The 12,643-nt window shown below is 57.1% G+C and overlaps 7 protein-coding genes across 7 annotated transcripts; 2 read left to right on the top strand and 5 right to left on the bottom strand.

Moving 5' to 3' along the window:
* Nucleotides 1-49: 49 nt before the first annotated feature.
* On the bottom strand, nt 50-579 carry J3D65DRAFT_606484 (uncharacterized protein; the record flags this gene model as incomplete). The annotated part of the gene is made up of 2 exons (XM_066798446.1): nt 50-315; nt 387-579. The coding sequence occupies 2 exons, from the start codon at nt 577-579 to the stop codon at nt 50-52; spliced, it is 459 nt and encodes a 152-aa protein (XP_066651199.1).
* A 291-nt stretch (nt 580-870) lies between these two features.
* Nucleotides 871-2,317, bottom strand: J3D65DRAFT_112452 (uncharacterized protein). Its single transcript, XM_066793742.1, has 2 exons — nt 1,279-2,317; nt 871-1,188 (listed from the first exon to the last, which is right to left on the bottom strand). Exons 1-2 carry the CDS (start codon nt 2,233-2,235, stop codon nt 1,093-1,095), a joined length of 1,053 nt encoding a protein of 350 aa, XP_066651198.1. The 5' UTR covers nt 2,236-2,317; the 3' UTR covers nt 871-1,092.
* Nucleotides 2,318-2,453: 136 nt separating this feature from the next.
* J3D65DRAFT_112273 (uncharacterized protein) lies at nt 2,454-4,682 on the top strand. Its single transcript, XM_066793737.1, has 3 exons — nt 2,454-2,687; nt 2,745-3,469; nt 3,524-4,682. The coding sequence occupies exons 1-3, from the start codon at nt 2,672-2,674 to the stop codon at nt 4,418-4,420; spliced, it is 1,638 nt and encodes a 545-aa protein (XP_066651197.1). The 5' UTR covers nt 2,454-2,671; the 3' UTR covers nt 4,421-4,682.
* A 658-nt stretch (nt 4,683-5,340) lies between these two features.
* On the bottom strand, nt 5,341-6,230 carry J3D65DRAFT_112275 (uncharacterized protein). The gene has a single exon (XM_066793738.1). It carries the CDS (start codon nt 6,029-6,031, stop codon nt 5,510-5,512), a length of 522 nt encoding a protein of 173 aa, XP_066651196.1. The 5' UTR covers nt 6,032-6,230; the 3' UTR covers nt 5,341-5,509.
* Nucleotides 6,154-7,330, bottom strand: J3D65DRAFT_559777 (C-5 sterol desaturas-like protein; the record flags this gene model as incomplete). Its single annotated transcript, XM_066797423.1, has 3 exons — nt 6,154-6,385; nt 6,434-7,003; nt 7,059-7,330. The coding sequence occupies 3 exons, from the start codon at nt 7,328-7,330 to the stop codon at nt 6,154-6,156; spliced, it is 1,074 nt and encodes a 357-aa protein (XP_066651195.1).
* A 2,548-nt stretch (nt 7,331-9,878) lies between these two features.
* J3D65DRAFT_112280 (uncharacterized protein) lies at nt 9,879-11,080 on the top strand. Its single transcript, XM_066793739.1, has one exon. It carries the CDS (start codon nt 10,018-10,020, stop codon nt 10,969-10,971), a length of 954 nt encoding a protein of 317 aa, XP_066651194.1. The 5' UTR covers nt 9,879-10,017; the 3' UTR covers nt 10,972-11,080.
* On the bottom strand, nt 11,081-12,246 carry J3D65DRAFT_112357 (uncharacterized protein). The gene has a single exon (XM_066793740.1). It carries the CDS (start codon nt 12,102-12,104, stop codon nt 11,190-11,192), a length of 915 nt encoding a protein of 304 aa, XP_066651193.1. The 5' UTR covers nt 12,105-12,246; the 3' UTR covers nt 11,081-11,189.
* Nucleotides 12,247-12,643: the final 397 nt, after the last annotated feature.

Genomic DNA, 12,643 nt, shown 5'->3' with positions numbered 1-12,643 from the left:
AATTGCGTATTGCACGTTGTGCGTTGTCCGCGTTCAGCAAGATCCATCATCAAAACGATGGGAAAAACGCAATGTCACGATTCCTCCGTCCCCGCCGTCCGTAACCGCTCTCCCAAGCCAAAATTGCGAAAATTACTTTGACCAAGACCACTTCGACCAACGCCACTTCGGCCCCTAGTCCTGCCCCGAACCAAAGCTTGTTCGTGAACGAGACCGGCGCTAGGATCATGTCGGAGAACAGAAGCACTAACACCATGACTTTTAACATGATGGAAACGAAGGCAGTGACGGAAAGGACGGTCCTGACAGGAATGACTGCTAAGAGTGTCAGTCACGTAACTCAAGTCCTCAAAATCGTCTAAAAGGGAAAGGGGGATGCCGCTTACATTGTGGTGGTGGGATGAAGTCATTCGAGACGTTGGTCACGGGGACCAGCGTGGGCATCGGGGCCCAGTTGTTGAACTGTTGTACGTCGCCAATATCCTCGAGGAGAGTGTCCATGCTCGTCGTGCTCGAACAGACGGAAAAGCAGGGGGAGGGGCTACGAGAGGAGCTGGGTGTGCTGTTATTGGATGACATTTCCGCGTTTTGTGTTTTGTCGCTTGGTGGTAGTTGTCTTGTTGTTGAGGCAGTGTGCAGAGAGATGTGATGCTCGTATCTGTGTTTCTTGCACCAGAATGAGCGGGAGTAGCAAGAGCTTTTTAAGCAGCTGCGGTTGATCTCGACGGCTTACATTACTGATGCGTTGTGGTTTTGACTGGACTAGCAGTCCAAAGTTGAAACTCGCCTGTGATGTTGAGGAGCGCTGCTGGATGGATTTGGGCCGGCGTAGTAGCCGGTGATGAAATCTCATTGTCATGTTCCAAAGATAACAATGCCACTAGACTGGATGGGATTCTGTCGCCTGGATCCAAGGTTTGACTGACTTGGAGGTTCCACGGTAGCTGGTCGGCCAGATGATTCAACAAGGCCACGGGAATCGTTTGGAGGCGACGATGGGAGACAGATTTTGTACGCGGGAAAACGGAATGGCTTGTTTGTCTTAAGGCCGAGAGAGGCTGGCTGAATATATTGGTGGGTAGTCGTGTCTTGTCAATCTACCCCCTCCTCCTCATTCGTCGACTTCTTGGGCTGCTTGCTCTCTTCCTCTGCACCAACAGGGAAACTGAGATGCTTCCAATCCTCTATCTAATGAACGCATTAGTCGACTGTCGTAAATGTCGAGAGACAACAACATTCTGACGGAAAGAACACCTTCGCCTCGAGACGTGTGCTCACCTCTTCAATGATGCTGCGTAACCGATCTCTTATGCTGTCCACCGCATAGCTGCCCAGAAGCAACCGCAGCGGGGGATACGAGCAATGTCCGAGCTGCCAGACGAGCTCCGCACTCTTGACCGCACTTGTGGGTTGTCTGTCATTGAGCCATTGAACCATCCGCTTGGCGTGTCCTGCTGGTGCATTTGGTCCATTGTACGGTTCTCTGGCTGGCTTTACAAAAAAGTGGCCATATCTTTTAAGTATCACACCGTCATCTGCTCCAGGGTCCTCCGGCTCATCCAACCGCACGTGGCCAGGCTCTACAAGAGTTGCCTTGATATTGAACGTATCAATCTCGTACAACATGCTCTCAATTAGCCCTTCCACGGCGTACTTGGTCGCACAATACGGTCCCAGTCCTGGTACGCCCAATGCTCCCGCCGTGCTACTGAAGATGAGGTACCTCCCGTGCTGTTGTTGGCGGAAGAGCGGAAGCGTAAGCTGCAAGATGTGCACCGTGCCGAAGAAATTGGTCTCGACCTGGGCTCTGAGTTCAGCCTCGTCCTGTTCCTCGCAGGCCCCTATCACTCCATATCCGGTGCAGTTTGCCACAACGTCTATCCTGCCCCATCTCTTCACAGTTGCGTCTATTGCGTCCTTGACAGTCTCCCTGGCGCGGACGTCGCACAGCAGGCCGAGGCAATTCTTGTTGCTGCGCTCATGGGCCTCCCAGCGCTTCATCTGCTCGACGGAATTCTCTTGCGTCCAGCCCACGGCGGCTACTTGGTCGCCGTGTCCCAGAGCGCACCGAGTCAAGGAGCGTCCCATGTGGCCGGTAGCTCCGAAGATGATCCATACTGCTTGTTTTGCCGGATTGTTCTCGGTCGGCGGCTCGCAGGTTGCAGGCAGACGAAGTCGCGGCTGATGCGATGCAGCGGCAGGAGAGAGCGAGGGGCTGTCAGCGTCGTCATTCATGGCGGTGTGTTGATTCGAGGGTTGACAGTTGCGGAGTGCCCCAAGCGCGAGACGTGAGCCGCGACGACTAGGACGGCAGAGGTGGTTGCCGCGGAGGTGAATTCGGAATACTGGGTTGACAGCTAACACGGCGTCTGTAAATTCGAAGATGCGGACAACATGATCTTAGTAGCTGCTTGGACCGAAAAAAGCGCCATTGGAGCCTTCAAGAAATGTTGCTGTCGATTTGGAGCTGAGAGATTCGTGCTTGTCGGCCACGTCCTTTCCACCCGCGTCGATTCGACTGCTTTCGCCAACGTCATTGCGGAGGATTTCCGCCGCCGAGCCAAAGTCGCGTCCCTCCATCCCAGACATTTCCAGGACTCCCAACTAGCAAACCCTCCTGGTGCAATGCGTATTCGTTGACCAAAAAACAATCAACCCACGATCAGCTCCCATGGCTGCGGCGACTGGTATTTATGAAGCCCGCAACCCGATACGAACTGCATTGCGCTAACATTGACTCATAGCTCCAACCCCAGCACCGCAGTCCTCTAGCCTCTCCTTCACGCAGGGATTTTTGCTCGGACAAATATCGATAACTCTGATAATATTCTGCTTCATCAAATTCTTCATCTTTGGCGAGCCACCACCGCCTGAAGTCCGCCATGCGACGCGCGGTGCAGAACGCCGACAACGCACTTTATCCCACCAACGCAGTCTTGGTCCCAACTCATCGCTCCTCCGCCACAAACACAGCACGATTCTCCGACCGCCTCCGCCAGTCACGAGCGATACAATACTAGCCAAAACCTACTATAATGTCAAAGGCCACCAGCCCGAGAGCTTGGACTGGTTCAATGTCCTGGTTGCGCAAACCATTGCACAACTCCGGGCAGATGCGCGGCAGGATGGTGCTGTGCTCACGTCCCTGACCAACATCTTGAATGGACCCACAAGACCAGACTGGCTCGGCGAGATTCGCGTCACGGAAATCGAGCTGGGGGACGAGTTTCCTATATTTAGCAACTGTAGGATAATTCCCGTTGAGGATGGAGGCTTTGGCCTGGGGAGTCCAAGCAAGAACGAGGGCAGCAGCTCGAGCGAGGGAAGACTGCAGGCCAGGATGGACGTGGATCTGAGCGACGCCATCACCCTGGGCATTGAGACGACGCTCAAGTTGAATTGGCCGAAACCTCAGGTTGCTACGCTACCAGTCGCGCTGGCCGTGTCTGTTATAAGATTCAGCGGCACGGTAAGCTTGCCCCCTTTACCCGCTCTCAGTTGCTCATACTAAACCTATACGCAGCTCGCCGTGTCTTTTATTCCCTCTGCTCAACCACCCAGCTCAAACGACGACGACGACGACCACGCCGACCCCAGCAACTCAAGAAACTCGACATCCTCCCATACCCATACGCCCACTACCCTCGCCTTCACCTTTCTTGACGACTACCGTCTCGACCTGTCCGTCCGCTCTCTGCTCGGATCGCGCTCGCGCCTCCAAGATGTCCCAAAAATCGCCCAACTCATCGAGTCGCGCCTGCACACCTGGTTCGACGAGCGCTGCGTCGAGCCGCGCTTCCAGCAAATCCTCCTACCCAGCCTCTGGCCGCGCAAGCGCAACACCCGCGGCGGAGAAGACGAAGCAGCCGACGCCGATCTCAGCGGCAAGGAGGACGCGGGCGAGGGCGGACGCCACGAGAATCAAACAGCAGGTGGACCTGCTCCAGCCATGGACGCGTCACCTCCACGACCCAAGCCTGGCGCCGCTGAGCGCGGCAGCTTGAAGAACCTCCGCGGCAGCGGTAGCGGTGGCAATGGGACCGCAACTCCCCCTGGCGCTGCTGCTGCCACCAGCACAACCACCGCAACAAACGCCAGCAAACAGGCCGCGGCGACCGCCAACCGCTCGTCCCACGTCCCCGCAGACGAGCTGGAAGCGCGCATGGCGGCCGAGGGCCAAAAGATGCGCGAGGCGGAGCAGCGCGCCAAAAAGCTCGAGCGCACGCGCTCCATGCGCGGCGAGTCCGAGGCGACGAGGCCCGGCAACCTGCGTCTGCGCAGCACGGGCACTTTTCCGCATAGCAGTCGAGAGGCGAGCGCGAGGGGCGACTGGCGGAGTGGGTCGCCGTCGCCTGCGTCTGGTGTGGCGAGGTCGATGCCTGGGAGCATGCCGGAGGCGCCCACGACGCCGACGCTTTGAGGGCAGTGAGGTGGGGAGGGAGGAGTTCAGCTTGAGCCATGACGACACATGAAGCATGCCTTTCTGCCTGCTTCCACCGAATGAGACCAGGCAAGCAAGTAGTTGCATTCACGGGAGTTTTTCTTGGGTCTGGGCTTGGTGCGGGATAGACGACTCTCTTGATCTTTGTAGACGCATCCAATGTATGAAAAATGAGTGTATCACGACCACCATTTCCCCTTTTTGGGGAACAGAGTATAACTTCAGACATGTAGACACATTGGACCGGACCGACAGCTTTGGACTGGACCAACGAAGGTGGACCGACAGTGAAAGGCGGCTGGACCAAACTCGCTGAGACGGTTGAGTAATGTAGCAAGAGAGCCACACATCCAGGGGAGCGTCAAGAGCAAGGGGGAAGGCATGACGTTAGGGGTCTTTGGATATCCGTTCAGCAAAACAACGCGACATCCGCTTCACGACGTTTCAATCACGCGACGCAGCAAGCCACTCGACGCAGCAAGCAAGCAGCAGAAAATGGTGCTCAGAAAAGACTGTCGTTCGTATTATTGTAGCTCGCTTCAATCGTAAAGACCAAACGCAGGTACTCCGTCGGTTGCGACTCTGCTGGAAGCCAAACCGACATCCAGCAAAGTGACTTGGCGCGGACTGGGTCCGCACGACGAAGACCAGCGCCCCAGAATTGCTCGTGCTCTCTTGTTTCTGCCGCCTGACTCGTCAACCAAGACGGGACGTGAGTTGCCAAAGTCATCTGCGGTACCGATGACAGGCTTGGTTGTCTCGCACGCGCCACGTCTTCAATCCACCTCCTGAGAAGGGAAAGGAAAACAAGCAGGGGCTAGAGACATGATCTTGAGTTCCTCCGGGGTGGGTTGTCGAAAAGCAGGACAGCGCAAGGCCAAAAACCAAAGTCAGACGGCAGTGTGCTGAGGGGAGGATGCGTCAGCCAGTCAGCCAACAAGTCAACCAACGCATGACAACGCAAGCTGTCCCAAAGCATCGACTCGTCGCTGCCAATGGCGACAAAACAGGGGAGGAGGAATTTCCCCTTTTTCTTTTCGTGCGCTGGTTTGGCAAAGTAGACAATGCTCATAGGTAAACGAATGGGCTGGTATTAAAAACGTGATTAAACAGGTAGAAAGGCAAAAAGGTCAGGACAATGCCTGTTTGACACAGCCCAAAACGACCAAAATCACTCTTGACTTTGGCCATTTGACTGCAAATTCCGTGGCTCGCAAGTATACCAACCCGACGAGAGGCGACGTCAGAGGGTTGACGCGCCGTTCCGCGTGGGCGGTACCGAGGCGACGAGACCAACGGTGGGTCCATGGCTAGGATCGATCCCGACAAAGGGGGGTGCACGAGACAGTGCGTCTTCCCCAGTGTGCTGGATCGATGAGGCGGGTCTGGATGCCTCGCGGTTCCTACCATGGGCCTGTGGGGTGTGGGTGGTGCTGCTTTACTAAAGTGATGTGACGGGGCCAGACGGGCTCCGCAGATGATGGGCGACAAGTTTGCAACCATCGCTCTCAACGCTCCAGATGCCAATGCGCGCACACGCTCGCCTACCGACACGCTAGCCTCGACGCGACTGTCAGAGACCCAAAACATCCACTCTCCCGTCGGCCTGGCAAAGCGTGTGCATAGTGCATCGGCATCTTCCTCCGCGGGGACGGAATGGCGCACTGTGACTATGCGCTCGCCTTTCGCCCCCGGGACGTCTCCCGCGTCACTCACTGCACCTTCTTGGCCTCCTTCTTGGCGGTCGGGTTGGGGTCGTAACTGCGGTCGTCTTCGCCCTCGACCTCCTTGACGATGCGCTCCATCTCCTTGGACTGCTTGTCCCACTCGGACTGCGCCATCTTGAGCTCCTTGCGGAACAGCTCGTCATTGGGCTTGCGGTACGAGCCTCCCAGGCGGTCCCACAGGGTCGTGTACTGGCCGTAGTTGTAGTTAAAGTAGAGACTAAGCAGGGATTAGCGTTAGCGGTTGAGAAGGATGGAAGTGTCTTACTGGTGCATCGTGTGGCAAGCCGCGCCGTTGATAATCGGGCTCTCGGCAACGTATTCGCCGTCGTGGATCATGACGGTCCATATGTTGACAAAGGTAAAGAGAATGACGTAGGCGAATTTCTGGAGGGGGAACAGGAAGGGGAAGACGTGGTAGGGCAGCGACTGGGCGTAGCCGTCGAGCGGGTGGAACGCGTGGCTAGCGTACGGGCTGGGCATAATCCACTTGTGGTGCGGCTTGTGCAGGTGCTTGTATATCTTGGGGTGGTGGAGCCAGCGGTGAATCCAGTAGATGCAGAAGTCGGTGAACATGATGAAGAAGGGGAATTGGATGATGTTGTACCACATTCCTGGACCCTCGATGGTTGTGTCATACATTTTGCTGTAGCCGCGCACCTCGGCGACGAAAAAGGGCACGGTGAAGACAGCCATGACGGGAAGGGCGCGCATCGTCTGGGCGATTTCGAGAGAGATCTGGTTCTTGAGGTACTTGGGGTGCGCGAATGTGGACTTGTCGAAAACGAAAACGTAGGACAAGGATGCGAAGACGAAGTAGATGACGATTCCGAAAAGCCTGGCGCAACTGAGTCAATGCGAGATTCGCCGCCAGCGATGTCGAGAGAACTCACCAGGTAATGAGGAACAAGGTCGTCGTCTGCCTCATCATATCATCGCGCGCCCAGCGGCTCATCCAGGCGTACTTGGAGGGGGGGAAGGACAAGTATTCGCTGGCGGGTTCGAATTGCCACGAGCCCTGGGGCGAGGGAATGTCGGCCATGTTGTTCAGGGTGGCATTGAAGTCGGCGCCGTTGGTCAACTTTGTCGCGACGGGACTGGGGAGCAAAAAGGCGTAGACATAGTCGAAGAGGTAGGCGTCGAAGGCCTCGAGTACGACGTCCATGACGCGCGTGGATTCTGCAGCTTGTCGAAGTGGCGTAGGCTGGCAGGCCGGAGCAGAAGAAAGTACGCAGCTGGGTTGTAGCACACGGCGGCCGACAGACACAACGGGGGTTGAGGGTTGGAAAGTCAATCTGATAAAGGGAATGACGAGCTGGAGCTGGAGCAGGAGAAGGGGCTCTGGGTTGCGACACCGGACAAGGGCCAAGATCGGTTTTAAGAGCAAAGGGATTCTTTGGCAATTTGCTGGCGCGCAGATGAGCGAAGCTTCCAACGGCAGCGCGGGTGGGACCCTCACGACGCGCCATTGGCTGGCGGGGGCAGCACTAGGCCTTAGGCGGCAAGGCCCGTGTCGTTCGGCAGGTCAGAGTTCCGAAGGCCTCTCGCCGCCCGAAAGTCAGATCATTGTGCCCTCATACAAGACTGACCATGGCCCGTTGCACTGGACTGGACGAAGTCGCCGGCACTCACCGTCCATGTGCCCGGACGAGGTGTACTGCTTACATGTACACGAACAAGCTAACTCAGCCCGTGGAAAAGGTAAACCTACCTGTAACCTTAACCGCGCGAGTCGGCCATCCCAGTCCCCGTCCCAGTCCCCGTCCCGGTCCCGGTCCAGGCCCCCCTCACCGCCCACGTGACGCTTCTCCGCCTTCAATCTCTCCCGAGCTTCAACCGACCTGATCTCCAGGAAGGAAGGAACTCAACACCTCGAATCCTGCGAAGTCGGCCTCCTGCGCCGCGTGTTAAACCTCTCGTCCCTCTACTTCTTGCCACCTGTCAACCATTGCCCCCCTTTTCGCCCTCTCGCCAGCTCACCCATCCCGTTGCCGCAATCACCATCAGCCCCCAGGCCCGCCCTCCGTCGGCATCTTCGGCCGCACAGCCCTGGGTGACGACAACGGCACACCTCACCAACCTCATGACGACACCACGCTATCATCCGGTCCAAACTCCGCACCCTCTGCTGCTTTCTTCTTCCAGGAACACCCGGCCATGCGTCCTCCAGCTCCACCACCCAGGTACCACCAACGAACCACGGCCTCTCGTCGTCGCCCATGAGTGAGGCTGCCATGCTCAACCATCCTTGCACCGCAGCGCTGTCATGGCGCTGCCATTGTACCGCTTCGCTTCGCGTGCACTGCTACCCAAGGGAACCCTCCCTCTCCCAGCGCCTCATCAGCCTTTTCGCCAAAACTTCAGCTCAGCCGCAGTCAACCACCTTCCCTCCGCAACGGCACTCTGCAGCCTCAATCCTGCAAATTCCCATCTGCAGAGTGGTGTGCTTCTTTGCCGGCCTGACATCCAAGCCCCAGTCCATTGGCTACCTACAACCCGCAACCGGATGTGGCTTTGAGCAACGGCCGCAGAAAGTCTAAACTTAATCTCTGTCCCGACACTGAGGTTCGGTGGCAGCGTGACCTGACGCGCTTCATCTGCCCCCTGCTCGCCGTCTTGGCTGCCACGGGCGGCAGCCGATGCACCACCCCTCTTTTCCTGTCCACTCAGCGCCTTGGGCGCGCAACCCGCTGCCCGTCCGCGCCAGCCTCTGCTATGCGAGCCTGGTCAGATTCGACGACTCCAGCAGCGCCATCGAAAATCCCCTCCCATCATCGCGTCCCGACAGTCTGGTCATTGGAAGCCACACACTGGTTAGTGAGGCGCGACTTGCCCCCGATGGTCCAACCTTGCAACACGCCCAAAAATGCGCTTGGACGTCCAACACGAAGCGGCAAAGCCCAAAATCGAATGACATCCAAAAGGGCCCATTGACGTCGTCCTCTGATCAGCTCGCTGCCCTCTGGCCCTCTGGCCCTCCAGCGCTCCCTGTTCGCTCATCTGCTGTGTACGCTGAGCCCAAAGTGGACCCAGAGGTACGCCCGCCCCCTTTGCCCGTCATCACCACTACACCCTCTTTCAAGTCGCTCTTGCGCCACCGGCTCAGCCAACAGCGTCCGACGATTCAAATTGGGGCCGGATCTATTGCCCCCAAACCTGGCTGGCGGATTCGTCTCCTGGTCCGACAGGAAGGGGCCGTGTAGCGGTGCCTTCAGCTGCCGTGCCACCACCATCTACCAGCGCTGATGTACTCCTCTGACGCCGGATGCCGTGTGAATCATGTACGTGGCCGAATCCGTGACCGCTGGAATCATTCCACCTCTTGTACCGTCGCATCGACCCGGTGGTCTGGGAAATGAAAACAAAAGACGCAGGAGCAAGACAGTGGGTGCCGGGAAGCCCGGACTTGCGTCGTCGGTCGTTTTTCCTGTCTCTGCAGCGCGTGCTTGCTGTTTGGACAAACAGGCTCTCTGAAGGTTGCGCATGCACCTCGGCGCACACGACAGCAACCGCCGACTCCATCGCAGTTGGGGGGCAGACAACCACCACGCTTGAGCCACAACTGCCATCCCATTTACATGCGCTGCGCTTGGACCGCGCCAGCGGTAATATCATGTCGCATCCATTCCCAGCCTCCAAAAGAAGGCGTCATTTCCGGCAAACACACTCCCAGGACCGTGGTTCTTGGACGATAATGGCCGCACCGCTGACCTGCCTATTCTTGTTTCAAATTGGATCAACGGCGCTCAGATTACGCAGATAGACGAGCGACGAGGAAAGCTGCAGCCACCGTTCCAAACTCCAGACTCTCCCAGTCACCACCGTCTGAGCCAGGGCGCTTATTCGCAGAACATGGGCCCTGCATGCTTCCAGATGTCGCCAGAATCGTCGCGAAGTACCAGTGTCGGCAACGTACACCGCGGTTCCAGGATGAGCCGTCGATACTCACCGACATTTGACTACGGTTACATACAGCCGTCTCGCTGCCCCCTGTCTCGCTCAAAACGGATAGCGCTGGAGGATAGCTCGCCATGCACGTGCGCGGCACGCGCCGTCAACTTGAACGAGAGCAGAAACGGTCCCGCCGCTCAAACAGGCATCATGTTTGTTGTGAAAGACTTGGGATGGTCACGCAGACGTGGCTCAGTTGGGAGTCATGATCGTGCCCAAGAGGAGTACGTACACTCGCATCCTGTCGCGCCTCACATATGTGCGATGCGCTGCCACATACGACCCTGTGTATGGCACGTTGCCCAGAGTGGATACCTTGAAAGCCCTTCAAGGACCAGGCACCGAGCAAAGAGGGATTGGGGCATCAAAGGTTCGCCTCGACCACGCTATCCTGACGACGCCTCGTTCACACAGGGCAGTGCGCTAGGTTGGGCAGTCTTGAGCAGACATCCCAGGCGTCGTGGCTGCAAAAGTGTCTCACAACAAGTTGAGTGCCCATCCATCTGCCTGGCAGCCTCTCTCACTCGCAGCGAATCCTTCCACTGTATCTACCCACCGGCTCGCATTCACCTGAACCACAATGTAGGTGAGCACGCGCCTATCCACTTTCTCCACTCCACCACTGGATCGTACCGACACGCCGGCTCCATCACATCACACCTCGGTACCCCTCTCGCTCTCCATCCATCCGGCCTCAGACGATTCGGCGGGGTGGCGCGAATGAGATCGACTGCGGCGGCGCGACGCGACGCACGCTGCTCTGTCTGGGGAACCACCACGCCCGGATGGCTGCTCGTCCTGTCGCCTTCGGTCAAAGTCACCGAGAGTGTGTATCCGGGTCCCGAGACGGGCTGAGGGGTCTCTGATTGATTCAACTGGGATGGATGATGCGAAGGTACCAGGCTGAGAGGTGGGCGAGTTTGATGGCAGCACCAAGGCATCCCATCGGTGCTTACTGACTGCTGCTGCCTCCCTCGCTCACACTCGCACATCACTGATCCGCAGGATCGGCACGGCACGGTCTCCGGCTCGCATCTACCCGGATCACATCACCAGAGCACAACTGTGGGCCTTCAAACAAACGCCCCGAGTGGATGGCATACAATGGGCATGTAGGCCATCTCGTCTATGTCTTTTTGTACGAGGACGTCGCCGCTGCTGCGCGACTTGTTGCTGGATTGATTCGGAGGCGACCACACAAGCCCGAGCTGCCGTTCTGCCTGCCTCTTGAATCGGTTCTCGCTCTTTGCGTTGGTTCTTTGCCTCAGCCTTGCTCCGCAATCCCGCAAAATGATTGCAGGGTCGAATTTTCGCGTGATCAAGACACGAATACGCGCGAAGCTCCTTATCAGGGTAAAGCAAAGGCCGCCGAAGCTCAATCCACGTGGCTGGACAATGACATGGCCGCGGCTCCTCGGCATCACGCCAGCAGCAGCCATGCTGGCTTGCACGTGGATCGCGAGTGACAGCGATGGCCCCAGTCTTCTCGCGTCGCCGTCGCCGAGTCTTTGTCTTTTCATGGACCTGTCATGCCTCGTGGTCGATGTGCTTTTGTGGTGGTGGTGGTGGTGGATGACAATGGCGGCCGCGTGGTTATTTGCGTGCGCACGGTCGACGACCAGCGGTGGGTTGGTCATGCCGACGTACAAACCAACGTGCGGACTCGCGCAACCGAGGTAGGTCAAGGTAAGTACGCTTGCTCGCTTGTTCATGTTCCTGTCGCCGTCTGTTTGTCTTGTCTGTCTTGTCTGTCTTGCCTGGCTGTCTCGTCTTGCTGTGCGGTGCGACCCACGCGACGCTGACCAACAGGGAGATAGGAGCCTCCTGCGAAAAACATGTACACGCACGTAGTAATGACATGTGGTAGTGAGTTTGCCGTGTCGCAGAGACTGGTAGGTTTGCAGGTCCCTGACAGGGTGAATCTCATCTTGGACTTGATCGATGCACTTGCTTTCCGCAACGATGGGAGCAGACAACGACATAAACATGGTAAGTCAGGAAGACTACTCTATCTTACTGTGCCCACGGAGACAATATGTCCACACGTCACTTTCACTGGAAAAGGATAAGAGGGAAAAGGCAACGCTCGGCACAGAGACTTGATTGTAAGCTAGCAGAGTGACAGCCGGCAGCACGGAGAGCCAAGTGGCGAGGGGAGAGAGCTCCTCTCTTGTGTTACAGTCGCACCCAAAATTCAATCGAAAAGTGCTTCTATACTGCTATTGTGTATCCGTTTTCTCCACCCTCCCCTTCTGTACTTGCACTCACCATGTCATTCTGCACCATGTTTTCTATCTTGCCTACCCCAATTACTTATCTTTACTGGGCCAAGGCACGGACGAACGCATGGTTCCAATCGGCGAATTTCCTTCCTCCTCGTCGTGTCCTTTTGCGCTCTTCCTACTACTTGGTTTTTTGTCTCGCCATTCCTTTTTTCCACGCACGCTTTTACTTTTTCGCCGTCTTCTAGATGTTGCGCTGAAGACTTTCCCATCGCTCATTCTTTACGCGGGGGGGGTAGACTGAG

This window comes from Phyllosticta citribraziliensis, assembly GCF_038025025.1.
Source record: "Phyllosticta citribraziliensis strain CPC 17464 chromosome Unknown J3D65scaffold_12, whole genome shotgun sequence".
NCBI lineage: Eukaryota > Fungi > Ascomycota > Dothideomycetes > Botryosphaeriales > Phyllostictaceae > Phyllosticta > Phyllosticta citribraziliensis.
The sequence above is the reverse complement of the archived record's forward strand: the minus strand, read 5'-3'. Positions and strand labels throughout refer to the sequence as shown.